Source organism: Dermochelys coriacea, chromosome 10, assembly GCF_009764565.3.
Source record: "Dermochelys coriacea isolate rDerCor1 chromosome 10, rDerCor1.pri.v4, whole genome shotgun sequence".
NCBI lineage: Eukaryota > Metazoa > Chordata > Testudines > Dermochelyidae > Dermochelys > Dermochelys coriacea.
The window spans coordinates 6,532,915-6,559,659 of NC_050077.1; the positions used below are offsets into that span (position 1 = coordinate 6,532,915).

Sequence of the window (26,745 nt, forward strand, 5' to 3'; positions counted from 1 at the left end):
TACTTAGGCTATCCCTGACAGATGTTTCTCTAACTTCTTAAAAACTTCCAACATCATCCCATCCCGTTCAAAGCAAAACCTGCAGCAACTCTGATGCAACACTTCTAGAGCCATTCTCAAGAAGATCCAAAAGTCCATCATGCTAGTCCATGTTAACGATTTTCAGCCTAGATGAGCTCCAGTTGAGGACATGGTGTGCAGAGTTTTGAGCACTGCTTTCCTTGGAAGTAATAAAGGCTGCACAATACTCTACCAGTAATCAGAGTAATTTTGCAGGCATCCCACTTGTCATGCATTGTGGGGGAGGAGTTAATTCAGAGTTTGGGGAGTATTCTAGCCCATGTGGCATACACAGTTTTTGCTGTGTAGCTGTAGTCAAAGTGAGGCTCTTCTGTGGGTTCCATATTGGCTTGGATTCCATTTTTCTTGGTAAGGGAATTGCTCTGTGAACACTTTGCCTTTCAGCTTTGATACCTTTTCAGACTGGTTTATGGTTCTCAGTTAAATACATTCCCTGTGCATAAAGTACTTTACAAAAACAATGAAGACCAAGGATAATTATCATGGTAAATCAGACCTCATTAATATATACTGAGATATGATTTGTTGTTATAGCCGGCATTCATCTAAAATTGGTGATACTTGGGAGATAAGGGTTTTGTATTATTTAGTGTAGAATGGATAGGAAGTCAGATAACATCCTCATCATTACAGAAGTTGCTGCTGGGGTTAGATAATTTCATTCAAAGGCATCATTTTCTGATCCTTGCCACCAAAGTTGATAGGTCCTCAGACTCGCTGACCATGGCTGCTATCAGGTTCAACAGCAAAGGGAGAGTCAGGGGCATTTGTTTTAAAGGGACAGGGTCTGCTATTTTGAAATCAAAATGTACAGGCTAAAATCCTGCCCTTAGTTGTAGAAGCCACCTGGAAAGGAGGGAGTGGTGTTGGTTGTCTTCACTGCAAAGGTGGGGCAGGGGGGGAGTGTGTCCTTAACTTATGTGTCCTTAACTCGGACCATGGTACATTGACCTGATAACCACTTGTTTATCAGAGAGAGCCTGCAGTGTATGAACCATGTTTGCTGGAGCCATGGCTGTATACATCAAACGCTAAGGTCATCAGCAGGCATCAAACTCAAGGCTTTCAACAGTAAAAGCACAAGCCTCTACAGCTTCAACTTAAGGGCTGACTCTGTTAGCTGGCACTACATAGCAGACTTTGATCCTCACTGAGACCAAGAGTGAGAGGGAAGCTTGATCAAATGTACCCATTGAAGTCAATGTGAGTCTTTCCATTGACTGCAATGGGCTATGAATCAGGCCCTAAGGCAGCATGTTAATTTTTTTCTTTTTCTCCAGAGTAGTAGTTCCCAGTTTTGCTTTTAAACTGAGTTCACTTTGAAATTAGAAACTCCTTTTCCATGGGGAGCCACTCATTGGAGTAGAATCAAGAAAGAGAAGGTGTGAGGAAGTGCTCATAAGCTTTCAGGAACTTTTGAATATTTAGGTCCAAATTCTGCCCTCTGGTGTAAGCTTGCATTCTCATTGAGCTCAGTAGGATTGCATGGTTACTGGGCACAGAATTAGGTTGATGATCAGGAAAACAGCTGGGCAAATAAGAGATTTTTGGTTAAATGATCATTCTGAAAAATCAGTTTCATGTCAAAGCCAAAAATGAGGTTTTTTAGGAATTTTGTGTTTAAAAAAAAAAGTTTGAGGTCAAACGAAACATTGTTTCAATTTTGAACATTTTTAAACATTTTCTTATTTTTTAAAGAAAAATGAAAGGAAATTTTGAAATGAAAGGCCATTTTGAATCAAAAAATAGAAATGAAACGCTTCAAATTTTCCTAAGATTTGGGGTTTTCTCTCCCTAAATTTGCTAAATATTTTGGTGTCACCAAATTTGCATTTTTCACTGAAAAAAAGGTTTGGTTGAAAAATATCACCCAGCTCTAAAAGGGAGCCTTTCTTTGAAGAGAGCTATGGGAAAAAATGGCTGATGTTTGAAACTTAGCATAGAAGCAGTCTGTGTTTCGCATGGGGAGGGAAAAAGTTACAGATGTCCCAAGTAATCACTTCTGAGCATTTCTGGGTATCTAATAAGATTTTAACATTTCCTTTGTGACAACATTGCACCATTTTACTGTCCTTCCTGACAGTCCCAGTGATAAGAATTCCTGGGGCCCTGTGCTAGAACAGAGGCTGCTAACAGGCCACTCCTGGGACAGTTTGTGGTTTTTTGTTTTGGTTTAGGGTTTGTTTGTTTTTTTGCCACAAGGGGACTGTGTCTCATTGAAAACTCAGCATTGGATCTGAGAGTCAAGCTGGTTCTTTCTGTTTTGTGCAATCTTCTATATTGTCGCCAATCCTAGACCCAACTAAATGTGTTAGAGATCTGGTAAGAGTATTATTGAGCTGTCCAACAATATAATACGTGTCTATTTGGGGTACGATTCCATTGGCTGTGGGAGGGAAAAAAGAGAACTCAGCTTAACTTTTAGATACCAGTGTGACTTTGCAATGCTGGATATTGCTGGGGAAAGAATGACAGCATCCTTTTATTTGTAAATGGAGCAAATTTCATCCAGAGCCACTGAAAGAAAATGAACATGAGGCTCAACAATGCTGATTTTTTTTGCAATCACTTTTCAGAGTAAATTGATGCTCTGCAAGACTCCCAAGTTTAACGAGAAGGTTAAATATGCTTTGCAAAGTAAGACAAGCCTCAAAGTTCAGGAATACCTATTCAAAGGATATTACTCAGAAAGTAATAAAAGCTGTTTTTCTGCCCGTAGAGATTACTTAACAGTGTGTATCATGAGGAAATAATTAAAACTATGAAATGAACTTGAAAAATACAGTTTGTGATTTGATTAGCTGCCAAGCACGCTGCATCGGAAAAGTAATACTCCATTATTCATTGTTCAGAGCTTGTTAGCCAAATCAATATGCCCATGAAAGGGCAAAATACATAGAAAAAGGGCCTTCAAAAATGCATGCTAAAGGCCTTGTAAATTTACTGAGAGCATCGCGGTAATTAATTAGCTCCCACAGTTTATGATATCATAGAAACTCATCTTGACAAGGTTCATAAAATCCTCCTAGTGGGGCCAGCAAAACTGAGAGATAAGCGGTGTGAAAAACAGAGCAGATCACAGACTCTCCGTCTAATCGCCATAATGGATTTTGATGCAGATAGTCTCCATCTTGCACAAAAAGAACCCAGCTTGAGCAGCTAGAAAGGCTGAGTGGAAATGTGTATATTTGAATATATATGTAAATGTTGACATATCAATTAAGATGATCCTGGCATGCAGGGATCTCAAAACATTTGCAAATGTTTAGGATTCAATCCTGTGTTAGACCCTGATTCAGCAAGGCAAGCATATGCTTAAGTGCTTTGCTGAATCAGGTCCTAAACTTTTGAAATGAACAAACAAGGGACTTGACTAAGGGGTCAGAGCTTGATCTAACTATTAGGAAACATTTTCCTGCCAAACATAGTAAGAACAGCTCTACAGGTAAAGCTAGTTCAAGTGATTACAAAAGCAGAGTTTCCCAGTGTTTAAGGTCTAGTGCCAGGGATGAGGCCAGAATTTAGTAGGCTGTGCATTTAGTACTTAGCTTGTAGGCATCCCTTCACAAGGTAGTTTTTGCAAACTTCTCCATTGATTAGCAGCACTTCAAGGTTCATTTCTATCTGCAGCAGTCCATCTGGCACTCACCATTAGTGCTTTATAATATATCGAGAAGACTTAAGTGTTTCAAAAGTAACAATGACTTTCCTAATTAAAGGAGTGTGTGGGGTTTGGGTTTTTTCCCCCTCTTTCAAAAAGTGACACTAAAGAGAAGAAAAACCTGACCTTGAGCTGGACTGTGTCCAAGTCTCTGCATACACTTTGGCAGAGCTTGGAGACGATGCTTTTATGGTGAAAACTTGTAGACGCGCAGTAAGAAATAATTCCAGAAAGAGAGTTAGAGAGATCTGGAGACTGACAGAAAAAAACTAGGTAAACTGTCTCCCATTGAACAGCGAGGATGCCTGAGTTAATAGCTGTTGGCTTTAGTATACAGCTCCCTTGTGACTTTAGGTCTACAATCTTAGGCTGATTCTGATTGACTTGAACAGAAGGCCTGATTCTGCTCCTACTTACGCTGCTATAAATCAATGGTATTACGACAGTGTAAACAAAGCAGGAGAAGCAGTTCCAGGATAACTGAGGTTTTGTCTTCACTACAAAGTTTTTCTGGCCTAGCTATGTCAGCAAGGGGTGTGAAAAACTCATAACCCCTAGCAAAAACCCTAGTGTAGACACACACAATCCTTTTGCCAGTATAGCTTATGTTGTTCAAGGATGTGATTTAACTGCACCACCAAGTCCTCCTTTTTGTCGGCATAACCTGTCTCTCCATGAGAGGCTTTGCTGGCATAGTTTATACCAGTATGGCTGTGCCAGCAGAGCATTTGTAATGTAGACGAGCTCTGAGAGGGCTTGTGTACGCAGTACGTTACTCTGCTACAGAAAGGTACGCGTTTTAACCCACACTAGCATATCTTGCGCTAAGTGGCCATATGAGCCCTGGTGGCACCCACTAAAAGTTTCCCTAGTACACGGTAACATAGGGCTGTTTGCAACTGGGCTACATTAGTGCACACTAGGGAGCTTTTAGTGCACACCAGCAGGATCCACATGGGCCAGTTATTGTGTGGACTAAAATTTATACCCCACTGGTGCAGACTCAAGCACCGTGGAATCAGGCCCAGAGAGACTTTGTTGTTTTGATTCTCCTCTCTTGCCCATTGTGCACCAGGATAATGCTATTGAGTAACTTCTGATTTAGGGCCTGAGGTAAAGGTAAATGAAGTCAAAGCGTGTCTTTCCATTAGCTCCAGCGAGCTTTGAACCAAGTCCTTGCACTGCTGTGAGCAGAGAATCGGGCCCTAGCATGTAAATTGCTGGGACAAGATGCAGGGTTTTAGCACCCACTTCTGTTGGGATTTGGGTGGTTTAATCCACCCCTCACCAAGCTGACAACATACATATGAGCGTTAAGGGAGTGGTAAAAGCGGGCAGGGAGGTTGGATGGATAACCTAGTGTCTGTCCTATAGGACCTTCATCTGCCTAGGATGACAGCCCCATTTTCTGCCCAGGAAGGTCAGTCTTCATAAACCAAATCCCTCCCTGCTAAGGCGGCAACTTTTCATTCCCTCTCCATCTCAAGCATGTTATTGCAATTGGCAGCGCCCTGCGAGACTAGCTTGCCAATCATCTTAATTGAATCTTTCAGCTATTTCCCTCCAGCTGCCATTTTTGGTTTGCTGTGTATCTCGCACAAATCTTTTTCATCAGAGCAGAATTAGGAAATGTGTTTCTTGCTGCTTTATCTCTGTTGATAAACAATTGCATGTTGCATCTATGGGAGGCTTTGAACTGGTATGTTTTGGAGGGGCTGTTTAATACATCTATCTGTGAACAATTCTGACTTGAACCGAATTTAATTATTGAGCATGGATTGACACGATTGCAAAGCACTGGGAAAGGTGCTTTGGGGCCTTGGAAGATATTTAAAAGGGGCTTGGAGGAACAGATGGGGTTAGTGTCAATTGGATTAATCACAAAGGAGACTGGAAGCGGGAGGGGAGTAATTTCCATTTAATAGAGTAGGTGATATTACATTCAGGGTGCCCAAAGGGGGAGTCACAGGCAGTACAGTGCTGAAAAAAAATAAGATTTTTACGGGCAATATAGAGTATTCTTGACCTAACCTCCAACTGTTTTTGGTCTTGGGACATAAATAAGGGATCAAATTCTGTTCTCCAATGGGCACCGTCAATCCAGAGCAATCCCATGAAAGTTAACAGAGTTACTGGATTTGGATTTACACCAGTGTACTCTGGAATTTCACTATGAACAGCTAAGTTTATTCCTAAGAATCAACCTGTTTAGTTCATTTTATCTAAACCAGTGATGGACAAAAACCCCAGAGCCTGATTCTCCCTATATTAAAACAGGTGAAAATTCTATTTCAACTCACATTGAGCCTTTACACTGCCAGCATTGCCTAACGGGGCCTTAGTGTAAATGAGAGGATCTAAAAGTATAGAAGCTTCTTTCAGCTCAGACAAGCATCCACCTGGTGGATTTTGCCCTACCTGTATGATTAGAAAAAGGAGCTGGACATCTTGTGAGGACCAAGATTGCTGATGAGATTTCCAGTGGTTCCTGATTCCAGCCACCTTAGAAATCCTTCAGGAATAAACTTTCCAAGGGTATTTCTGCATTTGACATTGTGTGTGCATTGTGAGAATGAATCCACCTGGAGCCAGTCACACCTATCGGTCTGCATCACGTTGTTTTGCAAGCAGCTCAGCAATGCGAGTCTAATTACAACTTGAATATTCTGGGAGCTGGGTGAGTGTTTTCAGCCCGCTGCAGCAGAAATCTGGTGTGTCGATTGACAGCAATTGGAAATGATGTATAATGCACGAGAAAACCCCCCCGCTATTAATGGAAAGATTCAGTTCTCCCTCACCGGGCATGCTCCCGAGTTCCTGAAGCTGTTTCTCAGGCACTGCACTTCATAGTGCCTCAAGCACTCGACCGCAGAGTGGCCGTCGTTGAGATGCCTCTGCCATTTAATCATTTTACTACGTTCGATTTGAGCTTTGCCAGCCAAACTCCAATTCAGTGAAGAGGTACAGCCAATATGTTTTGGGTCCCTGGGCTCATTTTTCATCACCAAGTGTAAACGGATAGAACACCTGTTACCACAGCTGTTACAGCGCGACTTCAAAAGACTCATTGAAAGAAGGGAGAGAGGATATCAAATAAAACCTTGAGCACTACAGTGGAGCCTGCCTTCTCGGGTAACGGGCAGCAGTATGATATACATTAAAAGCTGTGTTCTCTTTCACTTTATCAACCAAAAAGCTCAAGAAACTGGCATTTCTGATATCTCCCAATACAAATCTTCAATAGGGTTGCCAGGTGTCCAGCTTTCGACTGGAACACCTGATCAAAAAGGGACCCTGGCGGCTCCTGTCAGCACCACTGACTGCACTGTTAAAAGTCCGGTTGGCACAGGGCCAGCAGGTTCCCTGCTTGGCTCCGTGTGGCTCTCTGGAAACAGCGACATGGTTCTATTGCTCCTAGGCAGAGGAACGACCATGGGGGCTCCGTGCTCTGCCCCAGCCTGGCCCCAAGCGCTGGCTCCGCAGCCTTCATTGGCCAGGAAATGCAGCCAATGGGAGCTGTGGAGGTGGTGCCTGCGGGCGGAGACAGCGCATAGAGCTGCCTGGCTGCGCCTCTGCCTAGGAGCCAAGGGACATGTCGCCACTTGTGGGGAGCTGCCAGAGGTCAGAGCCGACTGGATCTGGCACCCCAAAACCCCTCCAGTGCCCAAACCCTGCCCCAGCCCCCTTCTACACCCAAACTCCCTCCCAGAGCCCACGCCATGCACCCCCTCCCATGCCCCAGCCCTAAGCCCCCTCCTGCATCCAACCTCCCTCCCTCCATTGGTAAGTATAACTCTTAGTTATCTGGAATTTTTGACTAACCAGCACCCTCCATGCCCCCAACATGCCAGATAACAAAGCTTTTACTGTACTACCATGCTGGCTGCCAACTTAATCTCCTTGGATTCCCTGTGAAACAGCACAAGCAATTAGTGACGATTCTCTGCCTGGCATGGCACATGCCTGCCAGGGACTCAGATGGAAGAAATTTTGTTCTCTGCAAATGTTTCGACCACATTCAACACAAGGCAGAAAACAGCAGAGTCAGATCCTGAGCCTGTTGTCATGTCAGTTTTACACCATTGAATCGGCTAGAGTTACTCTTGACTTCCAGTGACTGAAGTGAGAGGAGAATCAGGTGTGTGTAGTTTTCTGTCTCTTTAAACTATCTTCCCTTCAGCACATGTGTAAACCAAGGGAGAGTGAAGTGATGGGGCAAGATGATGGAAACTTTCTATTCCACCAGGTTTGGGGTGATCAAGGGTACCAGTGTTGTGAGAACACTAATGGTTATGCTGTTGCATATAAAATCAAACAACAAAGACCCATGTTTATTTCAGCTCTATTAGAAAAACAAAGGAGGAAAGGACATACATATCAATGGGAATGTCTACACTGCAATGTAAGCTTAGGATTAGTGGACCTCAAGTCAGCGGACTCTGGGTTAACGAATGCAGGGCTTGAGCATCTACACTGATTGTCAAACCTAGGTTAGGAATTTTCTAACCTGGGCCCGAACCCCAGACTCCAGCACCCACACTGCAGTACACAGACCTGAATCCAACCACCAATATCGCAGATTTCCTTGCATCCTCCCAAAATGTGGCCACTCTAGCCCTTTGTTCATGGTACAGCATAGGAAAACTTGACTGTCCACCAAACTTGACTGTCCAAAAGACAAAGAAAGTTGGCCCATAGGATTGACGGGCTCCGAAAACACAAGTCCAGTGGGGCTGCGTCTACACTGCAAAGCAAAAGAGCTTGAGTTCGAACCCTGTGTTTACATTGCAGTGTAGACATACCCTATATTCCTTGCACATGCAATTCTCCCACTTTAAGGCTACTTATGCAATACCAACTAATGTGGAAGAAGTCAGACTGACTCTCTCTCTCAATGGCTGTCACCAGCACTTTGCACAGAGTCCTTTTATAATCTACCTGCAGATATGCCTATACGCACATTAAGCCTGATTCTGATCTCATTCACACCAGTGTCAATCAAGAGTAACTGTATGGCCATCAAGGATCTCAATTACCCCATTTTAAATGTGGTGTAACTCTGGAGGAATATCATCCAAGTCAATGGAGCTAGTCCAAGGCTGCTGTGTAACTGAGGACAGAATTTGGCCCTGGGTCTAGTTTACTGCCAGTAAATTCAGAAACAGGTGTATTGGTTGTGCAAAGAAGGCAGGATCAGATCCAGCACAGGGTGTGAAATGTTGCAATGAATGTTAGGCTGCATTTTAATTAAATAAATAGCTTGGATGATACAGTGACTGTTACTTTGCTCTGAACACTGGCTGCTTAGTGTTAATTAAATCCTCAGCTCCTTTCCTAAGGAATAAGAGATTGAAAACACAAGGATGTAATTGATTCACAATTTAATTTAAGTAACTTTCTTTCGTTCAAACAGTTTGCCACAGCGCCAACAATAATGCAATTTTAATATTAAGCTTTGGAATAGATATTACAAAGAACTGAGGTAAAAAAATAGAACCTCTTTAAAATTGGGAGCATCTCACTTTAAGTGTAATGGAACCAGCAGACTAAGGTAGATTTCATGTCCCTGTCTGTAGCTTTGCTGCAGGTCCTTCTGTAAGTTCTGCTTTGCGCTGGCTCTGAACAGTGCTTCAGCTGTTTCATTGTGTTGTTTTATCAGTTTGAATCATGCTTGATTCCTTTGAAACTTTAGGCCAGTCTCTTGGCCACATGTGTAGCACTTATTACTGTGATGCTAAGCCAGCAAGGAAAGAATTACTGCGAGAACATTGACCAACTTTGCAAAGTGATAAGTAACAGGCGTGCGCAGAAGTTTGACATTAACTTTGATCCTAATTGTAACTTGTTCTTTTTTCCTCTTCTTTCTCTCCCCGCAGGTTATAACCCTGGAAGGATGGGTTGACATCATGTATTATGTTATGGATGCACATTCTTTTTACAATTTTATATATTTTATATTGCTTATAATAGTAAGTATGACTCACTGGACACGCGCACTCCCCCACTCCTCATTGTTAAAGTTGTGTAAGGGCCCTTTCCTGGAGAAGAGCCAGGTGTTGCGATTATGACCCTATCAGCATGTCATTCGGGCCACGAGGACACTCTACAAACCCTGGGTGTCATCATTTACTGTTGCGGGTGGGAGATTATGCCACAAAAAGCTTTGTCCTTCTTAGCAACGTATATGATGTATTGCTGCGGCTTGTCAAACCATATAGGCCCCTCCCCTCCCTCTCTCTTGCTCTCCAAGTCTCGATCTTAAAACCTTGACTTCTCCTGGCTGTTGTGCCTTGTTGCCAGGACTGCTAACAAGAATAAGCAGCATATGTGTCTTGCTTCCCACTCCCCAGCCTCCTTGACATTCCAGAAGGCAATTTGTTTATATTAGAAAGGAACTACTTGTGTAGAACCCCAGATGCCGGATTATTAGCAGAAATGTCTCCTGCAAGATGTCCTGAGACATCTACGCAGCAGCTATAGGTATAATTTCCAACACTTACAGAAGTACATGCACTTGCTTTGAGGCTGCTGTGCTCTGGTGATTAGTGCATAGGGCTGGGACCCAGGAGACCTGGGCTTCTATTCGGGACTCCCTCGAACATTTCTGCGTGTTCATAGCCCGTCAGAAAAACCAGAAGGTGACTAATTGGGGCTGAGGGTGGCACCCTTAGTTCTTCCCAGAGAGTGCCCAGGCTGAAGTTAAAGATTGGAGATTTTCACTGCACGTCAGTAACCCAGTGATTTCTCCAGAGGAGTCATGGAACAATGGCCCAAATTAAAGCCATAGATTTTCTGCTGAGCCCAGCACACGGGCAACAGCACCTTGAGTCTACCTCTTGATGTGAGTCACGTTTTTAAGTCTCGGTACATTGGTTCTCGTAACAGGAATGCTGGACGTTTCCCTGAGGTTGATCTTTTGCAGCGTGCTAACCAGGGAAATGAGAGGGAAGGGCAGGGAGAGAAGGGGCAAAGCCAGCATGACACCGTATCCACCAGCATGGCCTTCAGCAAAGCAAAGAGAGGGGGTCAGTTGTGTTCCATCCTTGTGGAGAACCTCACAATCCCTTATGAGTGCCACTACCCTTGGCTAGCCCTGTCTCCCTCCTCTTAGAGGGATGCTATGTTCCCATCAGGCAATGTGACCTGAATAGAAAGCAAGTAGAGCTTCATTCTTGACCATGAAATTTAAGTCACCGGACTGGAGAAGGTTCTTAGTCTGCATCCTAGCTACTGTCCGAACACAGACAGTAAGATGTTTCATTCGGACATACGTACATAGAAAGACCAGACATCAAGTGGTGCTTTTATTTACTGATTTCATTTTGGTTAATGGACTGATTTCAGCGCACCCATGCAGTGTCTCTGGGCACCTGTGAAAACCACCCCCAATGTAGATGAATATGCATATACAACTCCGAGTGGGGGTAGGCCAGTGAGTGGACTCACTGGCTGGGGAAGGGCCAATAAAGATCCCAACTCTGCAGGTTATTTCACATCTCTTTCCTCAGGCCTTGCTTTATTTCGAGAAACAAACCTCTGAATCAGACCGCCTCGACTCAAACTCTGGGTAGCGACTACACAAGGACTTTCCAGCATCAGCCAGCTGGGAGGAGAGTGGGTGATGTCTACACTGCAGCTGGAGGTGTAATTTCCAGCACAGGTAGCCGTATGTGCACTAGCTTTGATTGAGTCAGCACACTAAAAATAGCAGTGTAGCCACCGTGGCACAAGCGGCAGGATGGGCTAGACACCTGAGTACTTTCCGAGGGGTTTTGGGTGGGATTGTACCGGGGCTGCTAGCCCTTCCCACTGCCTGCACCACCACAGCTACACTATATTTTTAGTGTGCTGCCTTGGTCAGAGCTAGCACAGGTATGTCTACCCAAGCTGGAAATTACAGCTCCAGTGTAGGCGTTCCCTTTGTCTTCTTAGAACCAGCTTCCCCTTTCCTTTTTTGACCCTGCTCGGATCAGCTATGTGGTTGGCAGGCATTTATTAACTGCTTCTCTGCTGGAGCACCTTTACTCTTTGTCACGAGGGGCTAAATCTGAAAGGACTCTCCAAATGGGGGGTTTGAATCCTGGCTGGTGTCTCAGACATCAGAGTACATCATGCCTATAGGTAAGTGAGTTAAAAGGAAAAGAGGAAATATTGGCAGTTCTAGTACAAGAGAGAGAGTGAAACACAGACTACAGAACTTCCGCTCTGCACGATGGCCAGCTGCTTGCTAATTAAATGGTGTATTTCTCAGCAGTCCTTTGGTTAAATTTTATTTTGTAAGTCCCACTATAACCTATGTCAGTCTTGGGTTTGAGGGCCGGGTGTTTAAAAGTAAAGATCTCCCTTGTTGCCACTGAAATAGCTTAAAAGAGCTTACCTGCAAATTTAATTAATACAGCACTTGGTTCTCCAACAGCAGTCCTGGGTATTCAGCATGATGGTCAAATCCTGATATTAAAATGAGCCCAGCAAATCTTGTGACTCCCCTGGGGCAATTGAGTGTATTTGGTGGGTGCCTCTTGGTAAAATTGCTGATTCCTCTCTTCTTGGCTTCCCCAGGTGGGTTCTTTCTTCATGATTAACTTGTGCCTGGTTGTGATAGCAACACAGTTTTCTGAAACAAAGCAGCGGGAGAACCAGCTAATGAAGGAGCAGCGTGCCCGCTACCTCTCCAACGACAGCACAATCGCCAGCTTCTCAGAGCCGGGCAGCTGCTACGATGAGCTTCTCAAATATATCTGCCACATCTTCAGGAAGGTAAAGCGGCGGACGTTACGTCTGTACAACAACTGGCAGAGCAAGCGCCGGAAAAAGGTCACCCCCAACAGCGCCCCCAGCGGGCAAAGCCGCAGAAGCAAAAAACGCATCACCTCCATCCACCACCTCATCCACCACCATCACCACCATCACCACCACTACCACATCAGCAATGGGAGCCCTCGGGGGCTCCGCTCCAACCCTGAGATCTGTGACCTGGAGCTGAAGGTCATGAAGTCTGGGAGCCAACTGATACTTCCGTCTCCATCCCCCAACCTGCATAGCCCTCCTCCTCATGTGGATTCAGAGTCTGTCCATAGCATTTACCATGCCGACTGCCACGTCGAAGGACCCCAGGTGAAATGCAAGTCTTCCAATGCCTCTGCAAGTATTAAACTGACCGCTGGGCTCACCACCAACCATGACAATATGAATTATCCAACCATCTTGCCTTCTCCAGCTAGCAAAGCCAGTTCTGCCCCAGTACCCAAAGGGAAGGAAAGTGGCAGCACCCCTGTGGCCATGGTTAATAGCCCTGTGAGTTTGAATGCAGCTCCTTTTGAGAAGCTCCATCAACTGATGGGAGAGCATGGTAAGAACAAAGGATTTGACATCCTGCTTGGAATTAGTGGACAAGGGGCGAATGGTCAGATGGGATTTGTAGGAAAGGGCCTTCAAGGGCAAACTAGAGCCCAATTTCATATCTTCATGCGAGCTCTGATCTTCCTTCTAACTGGGGATGGGTGAATCTCACAGGGGTCGGAGTTCAGGGTCAGGGTAGCCAACCGCCCAAGAGTTTGCATGCTTGTCTAAAGCACATCAGGACTAGCCCAACTTCTTGGTTCTGCAAAATGGAGGCTGAAGAGAGAGAACAGGCTTTGTACTGGGGCCCTGTTGGAACCCAGAGGAAAATAAAAATCCTGGGGAGAAAAAGTGAAGCCAGCGCGTAGCTGTGGGCGAAAGGTCAGACTGGTTCTTAGTCCGTCAGAATCAGTTTGACTGTTTCTCATGAAGAGCCACAGTCCTCACTTAAGCTAGTGGGGAATCCTGAGCAGACTGCAGGGTTTGGGTCAATTAGGTTGCATCAAGCTCTAGTGCAGCTGTAAGCTTGAAGCTTTTCTCCCCTGTCCCTCTCCCCTCTGATTTCCAGAAACTTATCCCCACAAAATTGGGTTCAGAACAGGATGTACTTTGGGCTCCTATTTTATATTTGTTTGTCTGTTTGTTGCCATATAAAATGCCCCCTTGCCCACACTGAGACCTGCAGCAAATACAGAAAAAAATCAGGGATTGTTAATCATGGAGGCTATATTGGGACAAGTGGGGGGAACGGATGAAATCTCTGGAGCAGTGACATGAGGGCTAAGTCACGAAAGGTGTGGGGCGCTAACTGGGGAGCAGATGAGTGCACACAGGAGATTTCCTGAACAGTGTAAGCAGAGAAGCCAGGAATAAGGCAAGTTCTGAGCTGTACACTTTGTTATGCCCTGCCTTCTGCTTGCTGGCTGATTTGAAGCATCCAGCGTGAATGAGCAGACAGTGAGCCCTAAGCAAGACCGACCACCTCTTTCTCACTGCTATGAAACAAACAGCTAGTCGCTTTTCACCCAGAGAACAGTATTCCCTTGAGTTTCCCTCCTCGCTCCCACCCAAAATGAAAATCCACTGCCTGGAATCCAGTCTCCAGTGTGGCAGTGATGAATGAGGATAGAATGGACCAGAGGAAAGGTACTGTAAAGCATCTGGTCCTCCAAATCAGCAGCCTGGCAGGTTCTGCTCCGAGCAGAAGCAGCCAGCCCTGGTGGCTTCATTTATTTCCGATCTCTGATCTTTTGTCCCTGACGTTGCAAACCCTCAGTCTCGCTCCTTGTCAGCCTCTGATAAATTGATTTATCAAAGTAAACCGCCGCCTTTGGAGTAGTTTCTCTTGCTGTTCTGTGCATATCCCCCAGGGCAGCTGGCTTCCAAGGAAAGCTTAGATATCAGCCATCAACGCTGCATGAGTTTTGCCCCATGTGCAAACTGTATTGCACCTCTTCGGGCACATTTCTTGAGGCTTTGGTTAAAAGGGGAGAGCCCACTCTACATGCTGCACCATTCCATTTGCTCATTCACAAGTCCAAAAGGGGACAGGAAAATTAATCTCTGTAAATGAAAGGAAAGATGGAAAGAGAAGCTTCATACAGAGACCCCAAACCTCGCTCTTGCTTCCACAGTGGATCCCCTGGGGTTCTGCTGTGCAGTGGGGAGCGGTATGGTTGCTATATGCTAGTACTCAACACAGGGCTGTGGGAGCAGCAGAGCCACATAAGTTTGGATCCTCTAATCTTCCCTGTCTTCCATTTCTCCCTGCACAGGGGAATGTACAGGGCTGCAAAGCTACTGCAGACTCAGAGCTCTTTTAAATCAGGGAAACAACAGCATTAACGTTGAACACACACATATCTCATGAACTCTTTCAACATACGTATCCCTAATTGTACATTGTGTGTGGCCACATTCAGCACTGCTGACTCTCACGGTTTTATTGTGAATTTCATAATATTTGTTGCTTTTCTTAAAGCCCCAGCTGCTGGAATCATGGGATTATGAATACTCTTAGCTTCCTTTTTTTAAAAAAAAATGGTGTCTAGCCCTCATGGTGGCAGAGAAAAGATGGAAAACTTGAACTCTAAAGTCTAAAACTACAAAAAGTAAATAAAGAGACTCCACATTATTATTTTTTAAAATCTCATGATTTCTAAGTCAGTCTTGTGATCTTTTATGTTTGTGGCTGTCAGTACAGTTTATATTCATCCACGCATGTACACACACAACTATTTATACTAGTTATGTAGCTGTTAAGAATATTAAGTATGTCTTGTGGGTCTGATTTAAGGTCGTTTGTAAAATATGTTGGGTGACTTTTTCCATGTCATTGTTTTGAACTGAATGCACAAACGGGTAAAGCTCATGAAATTATTTATATAAATTACCTTCACTGGACACTTTCACCCTTTTAAAATGCTCAAGGGCAAGAGGGGTTCGTTGTAACCTTCTTCTGTTGCTTATTCAAGGGTTTTATATTCATCAATGGCATGGCCTTAACTCTATAAGTTAATGAAGGCTGGAGTGTGAGAATCTGTATTTCCTTTGAGATAAAAGCCCACGCTCCTGGAAGTTGAAAGCAATGAAACGGTTCCAGGGCTGTTGCTTGAAACTCACAGTCCAAGCCAGAGGTTGGTCCTGCTGATGTGCTCAAAGAGCCCCGTTCTCTGTGCTTTTATCTGAGATAAGGCACCGCTGGATTCACCTTTCACTTAACACCCACGTGAATTCAGGGGAACACCAGTGATGTCACTGGATTTTAATTTGGCTCAGCATTCTTCGAAGACCTTGCTGTTAATAATGCCATTAATAATAATACCCTGTGTGTATAGAGGTCCTTTCAACCCTAAGGATACCAAAGCACTTTATCTACTCTACCAGAATTGTACCATCTCTCGCTGAAGTGCAGCCCCCTACATGGTGGAACACGGCAGCGGCTTGTCCGTGAACTGCAATGTTGCAGAACAGTTGACAATAGGAAGTAAAGAAGATGTTTATCAGGCATCTCTTGGTCACTTGGAAGGGGGATGTTTCTAGGGGGACGGAAAGTTGCGTGGAATTCCTGGTGGAAGTCCCTGTGACTCGAAGCCACCCAGATGAGCACATATCTACTCTTGCCGCCTCCAGGTTTCAAATCTGATTTCCAGCTTGACCAGTCTAATGTCCGATCCGTATCCCATTGGTAGGGCGGCCACTCATGCAGCCCCAGAACACCAGACATTTTAGTACTTCCAGGAATAGTGTCAGCCTCCCTGCAGCATGACCTCACCTCTACCAGTGTGAGGTTACGCCATATGAGGGCTCCATTTTGAAGAGCACGCTACGTCATCCCTTACATGCATGGCATCCTCCAGCCGTGACACTGGACGAACCATTTAAAAACAGGATTGTCTGGCTTAAAATTGTCTGAATGGCTTGCCTTACCCAGTGGCCAGACACCTTGAAGGTAGGATTGCCAGGTGTCCGATTTTCGACTGGAACACCTGGTCGAAAATGGATCCTGACAGCTCCGGTCAGCACCACAAAAGTCCATTAAAAGTCCAGTTGGCAGCGCAGTGGGACTTAGGCAGCTCTCCCTACCTGGCTCCGCGCAGCTTCCCGGAAGCAGTGACATGTCCCTCGGCTCTGAGGCAGAGGCATGGCCCCTGCCCTGAGTGCCAGCTCCGCAGCTCCTATTGGCCGGGAACCGCAGCCCATGGGAGCTGCGGAGGTGGTGCCTGCAGGCTAAGGCAGCACTCACCACACAGAGCCGCCTGGCTGTGCCTCGGCGCCGAGAGACACGTTGCCACTTTCAGGGAGCCACCTGAGGTAAGCGCCACCCAGAGCCCGCACCCCTCACCGCCTCCCCAACCCTCTGGTCCAGCCCTGAGTCCCCTCCTGCACTCAAACTTCCTCCCAGAGCTCGCACCCCTCACTCCCTCCCACACCCCAACTCCCTGCTCCAGCCCTGAGTCCTCTCCCTCACCCAAACTTCCACCCAGAGCCTGCAGCCTGAACCCCCTTCCCGCACTCCAAACCCCTCAGCCCCAGCCGGGAGAAAAGGAGCGAGTGAGTGAGGGGTGGGAGAGAGTGAACAACGGGGGGTGGGGTGGAATGAGCGGGGGGGGCCTTGGGGCAGGGGCGGAGTCTTGGGGAAGGGGCACAAAAGGGGGCGGGACTAGGGAATTTGGTTTTGTGCAATTAGAAAGTTAGCACCCTACTTGAAGCTGGAGGCAGACAGCAGTTGTGTGGGGTTGGGGAGGCCTTGAAATGGGAAGAAAGGGAGGTGACTCCCTTCTACACCATCACCCCAAGAAATATTTGCAGGGACACTAAAACAGCTGGAGAGGCACGTAAAGGAGAATTTAAATTGATCCAATTAAGCAAGAGCTTCATAGCCCCTAGTTCCCTCTACTTGCAATTGCTGGTGACTAATAATTCCACCACTGCTGGTCCTTGCTTCAAAAAACAGAGCATGGCGCTACGCCGAGGTGTCTCGCAGCTGCTGAGAAGTGGCTCCAGCCGGTGCTCAGCGATGGACCCACGCTAGATTCCTGCCCCATGCTGGAGGGATTAGACACTGAAGCCGGTTGGTGAGCTCTATCTGGCATTCCTGGCTTCCATCTCAATTGGAATAGTCAAAAGGGCTGCCTCACTTATCCCCCTGCACCTTCCCATGCGGGAAGAAGGAACAGAGAGGAATCCAATCCTGGCAAGTGATGTACAAAACAGAAACACTTGAAAGATAATTGCGTGCATTAGCAAGGCATTAAGGGCCAGGGAGCTCACAGTCCTGTCTGAGAAGGGGCCTGGTGTAATCGAGAAGGGATTTGATTGGGGAAGCGTATTCTCCCTTTTTGTGCTGTGGAATTGAGCAAAATGAAGTACAGTCTGTTCCTAAGAGTGCTTGTGCCGTGCAATGCTGTGAGGTTATTTGAGCAGGCAGCCAAGGAGACTCTGGTGCTCTGAAGACATCCGCGGCGCCAGTGTTTTTTGTATCATTGTTAACACTTTGATAGCATTTAGGAGATACGAGCCATGTGCTCTAGCATTCGTACTTCCGAAGCAGCTGCGTGGTCATTTCTCCTCGGATCTGCTTCTGCATTTCTAAATCACTGTGTAAATTAGCAAAGAGAGGAGCTGACATGGCCTAGTATATGGAGTCAGGGGGAGAGGGAAAATACCTCTGACCTCTTGGGATCTTTGGCGTGATTACCAGAAATCTCCAGAGAGCCCATTCTCCTGAGGTGATCAGCCCAGTTTTGCAGGCCTGTGATTTCTGGGTAAGGTTCAGTGAAGCAGCCAGTCTTTCAATTTCTCATCGTAACCCAACTTTCAGACCTTGTGAGTGAAGCAATGGCTTTGTCTGTCACCTCCTGGAGTATTAGACAGCAGGGGTCTAAATCATGACTGTAATACTGCTGTGCCCCTCCTGTGTTTTAGGCCCACAGCCATTATTATCTGATGGCTCTTGGGTGGCCTCCCTGAAATGAGTTGGTGGGTCGCAGTCTTTTTCTCAGTGGAGAGGGCCAACCTCTTCAAACGTGACTAGTTGACTTTGGTGCCCAACTTGAGGAACCTCACAAGGGACTTTAAGAAAGAGCCTTTGAAGATCAGGCTCCTTTATGGTGTCTCCAGGCGGGCACCCAAAATCACTCATCCGCATCCCCAGAACTGGCTGTTAGCCCCTTTCTTGGCAGACTCGGCACACAGGCCACTGTCTGAGTATGCTCAGGAGCTGAACTACCCTCTTCCCTCCAAGCTGATCCCTTCCCACCAAGCACGTTATGTAGGAGGGGAGCGTTACCACGCTGTTGCCTGCCCTGTATTTATCCGACTCTCACACATGAGTCTGGTTCAGGTTCCATTCGGGTGAAGGTTCAGGTCAATTCATCTCCAGTGGCTCATTGTGTTGGTCTGTAAAGACCTCCTGGGTAGGCACATCCTCTCCATGCTGGATAAGCAGCAAGCACCACCACCATGTCCAGCTTCTGGGAGGGCTGCCCTGTTTTCTCCCCATGCCAGCAAACACTGTTACAGATTGGATTAAAAAGTCCAGCCCTTGCATGCCCGTTCAAAACAGCCACAACTCCCGCTGTGCCGTGGCTGCAAGAAATTCAAATGAACATTTCAAAAAAGCTTGAAAGGAAAGGAGGGGTGAGGAGACATCAAAGAAGCCACTGTTTAATTGGTAGCCGTCCTTGTTCTCCCCCCCCATGCCTCTCCCCTCCTCTCCTTAACTTGGCTTGTTATGGGAATTGAAGGGTCCTCTAAATCTGGCATAATTTTCAGGCAGCACTAGGATTGCCATTAATGATAGACCATTGGGTTTAATAAAAGTGAATGGAAAGTGTGTGGTATGCCATTCAATTGCAGCAGAGTGCAAAGAGTTCACCATGTGCTGGGGGAGAACTGCCCTATCTAGGGCTAGAGAGCTTAAACAAGGAAGCTAAGGGGTACTTGTGGAAATTGAAGGAGGGGAGACGGGGATAAAAGGGGAGACTATGGAAAAAATTGGACCAAATTAGAGGCCGTTATAGATTTGAAGGGCAGCAGGGACCATTATGAGCACCCAGTCTGACCTCCTGAATGGCACGGGCCGAATAACCTCCCCCAGGGAGCCTAGCATCAAGCCCGTGATGTCTGGTGGAGCTAGAGCAGATCCATCCTATTTATTATAAGATGACATGTCCATGGAAAACAGGAGATTTTCGGAGTAAGGTGGGAGTTAATTCCGCTGCTGATCCTGTGCATGTCCCTTGATTGCAGGTCTGTGTAGGACTTCCAGCAGGCTGTCAGGTTTGAACGTGCCGTGCCCTCTGCCCAGCCCCCAGCCCAGCATCCTGACTTGCGAACTCCAGAACTGCCCCTACTGTGCTAACATCCTGGAGGATCCTGAGTTTGAGTTCAGTGAGTCTGACAGCTACGACTCTGACAACAACGGCGTCTACGAATTCACGCAGGACCTGAGGCACGGAGACCAAAGAGATCAGATCCAGCAGCAGAGGAATAAGAAGAGGAAGAAGAAGAAACCAAAGGAGAGGAATAAAGTCGCTAGACTTTGGGTGGCTTTTGGCAACAAGCTGAAAAGGATTGTGGAGAGCAAGTATTTCAACCGGGGGATTATGATCGCCATTCTGATCAACACACTGAGCATGGGAATTGAGTATCACGAGCAGGTGAGTAAACTCACCCCAATGACTGTTGCTTTCCTTTTCTTTGTTGGGCTGCGTGTGCTGCTTTGCGTAGAAAGGAAACCAAGTCACACACCTGGGATTTTGAGTTTTACAGTCTGAACATCAACAGCTGACGTGATCTAGATCAAGTGCCGCTTACAGCAAGTGGCAATGGGAATGGTTTCTGAATAGTGAACACATGCAAGGGAATTGTCAGCTGCTCACAGCTGAGAACAGAAAATAAGGGCAGGGCTCTGAGCCTTCAAACCATGGGCGGTGGGTATCAAAGGCCAGGGCAGGCTAAGCCTCCCCTAGCCCAGGCCGTGGCTCTGCCCATGTTCCGCCCCAAGGCCCCACCTCTCTATCCTGAAGACGGTAAAGGCTCAGCTCCAGCCAACAGCCTGGAGCTTGAGCCTGCCAGCAGCCTGGGGCTGGGGCTGTCCTGCAGCTCAGGCCAGCCCAGGGTTGGGCCAGAGGGTCGGGCTGGTGCAGGGGCCAGCGGCTCGGCCTGGAACTCAGTGGCGGGGGGCGTGGGTACTGGGCTCCTCCAGCAGTACAGGCTGGGGGGATTGGGCTCCTCCGACTGCAGGGCCGGTGGGGTTAGCCTCCCTGAAGTGGAGATTAACCCACCACCCAAGCTTCAAACCATTATGCAGGCTCTTAACCGATGGCAAGTGCATACACATATGTAATGGTTTGCAGGATCGGGGTCTGTATTCATGGAATAAATTATCCTGTTCCTCAAATGCATGAATTATTCCACTGCAAAGTTTCACCTATCCCTGGCCGAGACGGTATGCTGTGAAAGACCGTCTGCATTTGAATATGACTCTGGGTTTTTCTAGTGGATGGTAGAATCTGGGAGACATTCATTTTGTAACATGAATCATCAGTGCACAAGTTTGCTTCTGTGCATTGAAATAAAAAACAAAACTCCAAAGCCCACTGTTATGCCAGGCCAAAACCAAGCAAGCCAGCTTCTACTTTGCCCATTGGGGGAGTACTCTTTGTTCAACCCCAAGTGTTGCATTTGATCTCCCAGTGAACAAGGTGATGCCTTTTAAATGTTTGGAAGCGGGAAGAAAATTCATTCTGTTCACCCTAATCCTGGGAACAGCATGATTTCAAGAAACAGCATTTGCCACCAAGGGTGGTGTGTCCTTATTGTAGTTTGGCTGGAGCTGAAGAACAGTGAGTTGAGAGGTTTCAGAGTAGTAGCTGTGTTAGTCTGTATTCGCAGAAAGAAAAGGAGTACTTGTGGCACCTTAGTCTCTAAGGTGCCACAAGTACTCCTTTTCTTTCAGTGAGATGAGAGAGGCAAGTCATCTGAAGATCCTTCAGTCAGGTCATTGGGAGGGAAGCTGCTCTTTTCTGAGTTTTCTTGGAAAAACTGGTTAACCAGCTCTTTTATAAATGACGTGCTCTGAATTTTCTCGGCAAGGTGCAGAAAATGCCACCCTGTGATTTGGAGAGGAATTTTTAGTGCTGATTTTCTAAGTGGCAAATGATTCACAGTGTTCCATCGAAAGCTCTCCCATACTGCATGCTGCAGAACCGTGAACGTGTTCTGCACCCCAAGGTTATTAACCGGGGAATTATCCCTGACCCCACTAAAATCTGTTCACTCAGAAATGACGAGGAGAGGCAGTACACGGTAGGGGTGGAGCTTTGCCATGGGGGCACTTAAGTGCATGCACACAATGGGGGGACACGGTTCTTTGTGTTCTCTTCTCCATCACTTCCCCTTGTTTGTGGTCCTGCATAGAGCCAGAGCCCATCAGTCCCTACAAGTTCCACCTTATTTTTTCACCTATGTCTGTTTGCAAAACCCATGTCATTTATTGTGTATGATTTCCCGCATCTCTGTTTGCAAAACCCACCTCATGATTTATGAGTTTTTTCTCTCAAGATCAATTCTTAACTAAAACAACCTGACTTGCAACCCTATAATAATAAACCAATTCATGTCTGCAACAGAGGAAAGCCAAAATAAAAAAAAAGGCAAAGAAGTGAATGTCCAGGGCAGATTTTTGACTGATGAAGTGTTCAACAAGTTTTAAAATTAAGAAATACACCAAGACAGTCTCCTTTTAATAGAGCCATTTATTCACTGGGAAGGCTGTGTTGCTTTGGGGGATACTTTGTCAGGCAGATTAAACTTTGTCAGTTCTTAGATACTCTGGTGATGGGTGCTAGGGGATAACCTATGCTAGACAGGCTGTGGTGAGCAAGCACAGGGTTTCCGTGGAGTCTGTACCCCATTGATGATAAAAGATAGATTGTGATAATTATGTCCTTGTTGCTAAGAAAGTAAAATTCTATGGGTTTATATTGGATTCCAGATTTGCTTAAACTGTCTTAAAGCCAATGGTAATAAAAGATTTTAAAGTTTTTGGCTAAAGATCTTCAAACTCCAGCCAGTTTTGCTCCTAGCCACTGGCCAACTTGGGTGCAATAAAAAGGAAGAATTTTGAAGGAAAGCCTTGTAAACGTTCCTGCACATGCCTGACGGTGAAAAGCCTAATGTCTCTGGTGCACTGCAAGGATGACAGACGGCTGAGCTGTCAACCAGGCTTCTAAGCACCTCACCCAGGCAGTCTGATATCAACAGGATGGTCCCTGGGGCCGATACATGATGCTAAAGCAATAGGAAACAAAGTCAGACTCCTAGACTATCTGGCATGAAAGCTTTCGGCTTTTGTTAGCAAAGCCTGGGTGATTTCAGAACCCAAGCCCTGTGAAAATTGGCTGTAGGATTCAAGACCAGAGAGGTGTGTTGGTGCAGAGACAAAGAACAGTTGCCTTAGTGGAACTGACCATGGCTTTGGGGTGGGAGGAGAGCTGAGAATGGATTGTTCTGGCTACCCCACTGCCGTGAAAAATCAGTCCAATTCCAACTTGCTGGATCGCTGAGTGAAAGGTGCTGGCCTGGTGGCCCTGAGTGGCAGAACAGCTATGCATTGGTGGCAGCAACAGCAGTATGAGTTTTCCCCAGGTTGCTGATGGGCCTCCACCGTAACCTGAAGATACCAAGACTGTTATCCCATCCCCACTAGAGCACAGGTGAGGAGGACAGTCTGCCTGTGAAACTATTCTACAGAATCTGCTGCCAAGCGTCCCCTCTGCTGGGGAGTTCTGGAACACAGTGGCATTTATAGGGGGCAAGGTCTGCTAGCCCTGGGGATCCAGGAGGAAGAGGGTACAGTTCTAGGGCAGCAGGAGCAGTCTGCATGGATAGCTCCTGCCTATGCTATGCTCTGCTCTGCCGACTTTCCTCCAGGTTACATGGTTGTGGCTGGGCCCGACTGCCGCTGCACAGAAGCATTCGCCACAGAAGAGGCTTGGGAGAGCAACTGTGGCTTTGAACAGTTGTCACTCCCCGTTAGATCACTGCATGGGAACCCAAAGTGTCTCCAAGGGACAGGGATATAGAGCCCAGCCGCTCCCAGCCATGAAACTTGACAGAGCCCTTTCCACGCAGAGCAAAAGATGGAAGGGATTGTGCTTGGGGGAAGGGGGAGCACTAGAGACACCAAATTCCCAGACACCATCCCTTCAGCACAGACAGGGAGATCCACATACCGAGGGATGCTCCAGGCCTAAGAGAAATCCCCCACCCTGAAGTGGCTTACATGTTCAAGATGGACTCCTCGAAAAAAAAACCCAGGTGTTGCCCGCAGACGCTAGCCATCTGTGAACATGCAGCAAGGCTCCAGGATCATCTCCAAGAACCCTAGTTGAAGGGCTTTTCCCTCACCATGAAGGCCGGCACCTCTAGCTGAACCATCCTGTCTGAAGCACTTTTCAGTCAATGGTCTTGAATCCTGGATTTTGCATTCTCGGATTTCTTTCATGTGGACAGAGCTCTGACCGGCTCAGCTTCTAAGACTCCTTCAGCGCACGACTGCTTTATTGAGACAGCAGCCTAAGTTAACTAGGTGTGTTAGTGGGTTCTGCGACACTCGGTGACAGTCGTCCACCAGGAACTGCTCTGAAACTAGCTTCATTGAACAGCCATTGCCTTGACCTGGCAGGAGTTCAGGCAGTGACCATCTCTAAGTCCCATTGCTCATGCCACAAACCATCCATTCCCTTCACTGGTCTTTGTTTTTAACATCATTAAAGGGCTTGTTAGCTTTCATTTCCTGGCATTTCGGTTCTGTGAAAACGATCAGAGGCTTTGCAGATGGATCAACAGGCAGTCCCTGTTTTTATTGCACAATTATTCAAAGCCAAAGAATCGAGTCCTTTCGTTTGTACGTACTGAAGAACATATGGCATGCAAAATAAAACAATAACAGTCCTTTGCACTTCTATAGTTCCTTTCATCCAACGACTTCAGAGCACTCTGCAAACAGCTAAAGTCTCACAGCAGCCCCTGGAAATTAGCAACTATTACTATGCCGATTTTACATATGTGGAAATGGAAGCATGGCAAAGTTGTGCTCTGCAAGGCTGGGAATAGAACCCAGGAGTCCTGACCCCTCCATTCTAATTACTATACAAATGCCTCAAGTGCCACGACCATCCTGGGTGGTGACTGGACAGGACAAGAATTTGACTGGTTCTTTTGCTTTGTGTCTCAACCCTAACTGTACATCACATCCATTAGGGATGAGCCTGGACAAAAAACCCACATCCAAATGGCCCCCATAGTGTACGCTCCTCACCAATGTTAACATGGCTGTTTTGCTATAGGTATTGGAACTAGCCTAGTCAATGTACTATAGGCAGTTTCAACATCTTCTAGCACCAGAATTCCACCTTTCAGCTGGAATAGCCCTCACTTAATACATCCACTCTTCTTGAACGCCATGTCAGATTTAATGGCAGGATGGCCTCTTTAAGAAAGACATTGTTGGCTTTGAAGACTGTTAGAACTGGACCTATTTGAGAGCCAAATAATAGAAACCAGCATGCAGCAGATAATTTGCAGTGTTTCTCTGGAACTTTAGTCATTATTTTGAATCAGATACTATGGCATAGCACATTCATGGGACTGGCTGACCCAGTTCTGTCTCTGCCTGTCTTATAACATGTGAATACTAATGAGGAGGTTACAGGATACTGCTAGTTAGTGGCAACATGACTTGCATTTTACAGGTTAATTGGCTGCTTTGCATTTTATTCTAATTTTTATTTATTTATTCTTCTCCTACCGCCCTGAATAGGGACTCTGCCGGGTAAGGAAAGCAAGCACAGAGAAGATGGCAGTCCTTATATTATTATGATTACCAGTGTTTTCAATAAGATGGATGCTTTGACTTGTATATTCTTCATGGCAGACAACTCTTTGGTATACCCGAGTGCGTGCCTTTTTAAGCTGAGCTGCCAGTGCTGTTTGCAAAGCAACGAAGTACCCATGTAGTTTGCACGACCCCTTCCCCATGTCATTTTTGGGGGACGACGAAGGGATGCACAGAACAAGTATGGCAGGTTCCAGGTTCTGTCTTTTAAAGTGCATCTCTGCTCTGGAAAGTGACTGTGGAACTGTGAACACCCTCGTACTCAATAGATATTCTCCCCGTGAGGACCCAGAGTCCTGTTTCTGCTGACTTGAGTGGCCAATACAAGTGATTTCTCGGTTTTACTGCAGCTATTCCTGCAGGGCCAGCAGACCAACGGGAGAGTGAGCCGGACTCTATTCCTTCTCTTGGACCGTCACCACAATTGTGAATGAAATTCCCATTTCAGGGGCAAGCTCTGTCCTCAGTTACACCTCTAAATCCCCAATGAAAACAGCCTGCTGTTGATGGTCCATGAGAAGGAATAGGCTCATTCATCCATTCAGCCTCACTGAGTTGCTCACCATAGAAAACTGAGCACAGAATTTGCATCCAGGACCTTTTATTGCTGCTGACAAGTGGGCAGGAGAAAACCCAATTGGACTTCAAAGACCCAAGGTGAGTTTGCAGGGGTGAAACCATCACATCAAATGGCACCTAGGGATGCTGTTTTATAGTCACTTTTCAGAGCAGAACTGCAAATTAATACTTGTTCCAAGATTTTGCGCTTCCTCATGATCCTTTCAGTTGGCTTTATGAATTCTTGCTCTCGTGGTGTGTTTCATTCAGAGAAGCTTGGTTTGGCGTAGTCAAGAGACGGTCTTTAGTAAACATTCAACAGTCCATGTTCATTGCTATAGGCCAAATGTTAATTCTAAGCACCACATTTGCTTATTACAGAGTAGCGGTAGACTCTCCAAAATTAAGATTGCATCCAGCTTCTATAACTAAGCTCTAATTTAGCATCCTGAAACTGTGGCTTGGAGAATTGGTTTGGCTTGAAAAATTCTACATTTATTCTGAAGCCAAAGGAGAACGGTCAACATTTGAAGGAAATGGGTCACAATGCTTTTCAGTTACAGGCCATTAAAATGTTACCTTTATTTGAATGCTGACTTTTGTCTCACATTTCTCTGTCTCCACCTATCTTTAAAAAAAATCTCGTTGCTTGCCCTTCAAACTTTTCATGTAGTTAACTTTTCATGTAGTTCTTAAGAAC

The 26,745-nt window shown here is 46.1% G+C and overlaps 1 protein-coding gene across 4 annotated transcripts in view; it reads left to right on the top strand.

Moving 5' to 3' along the window:
- CACNA1H (calcium voltage-gated channel subunit alpha1 H) overlaps positions 1-26,745 on the top strand; it is a 480,991-nt gene that overhangs the window by 325,860 nt on the left and 128,386 nt on the right. For all 4 annotated transcript variants that reach the window (XM_038418997.2, XM_038419000.2, XM_038418999.2 and 1 more), the window contains exons 8-10: positions 9,619-9,711; positions 12,302-13,091; positions 19,835-20,244. In XM_038418997.2, the coding sequence (XP_038274925.1) occupies positions 9,619-9,711; positions 12,302-13,091; positions 19,835-20,244 (1,293 nt within the window). The remainder of the gene's footprint in view (positions 1-9,618; positions 9,712-12,301; positions 13,092-19,834; positions 20,245-26,745) is intronic.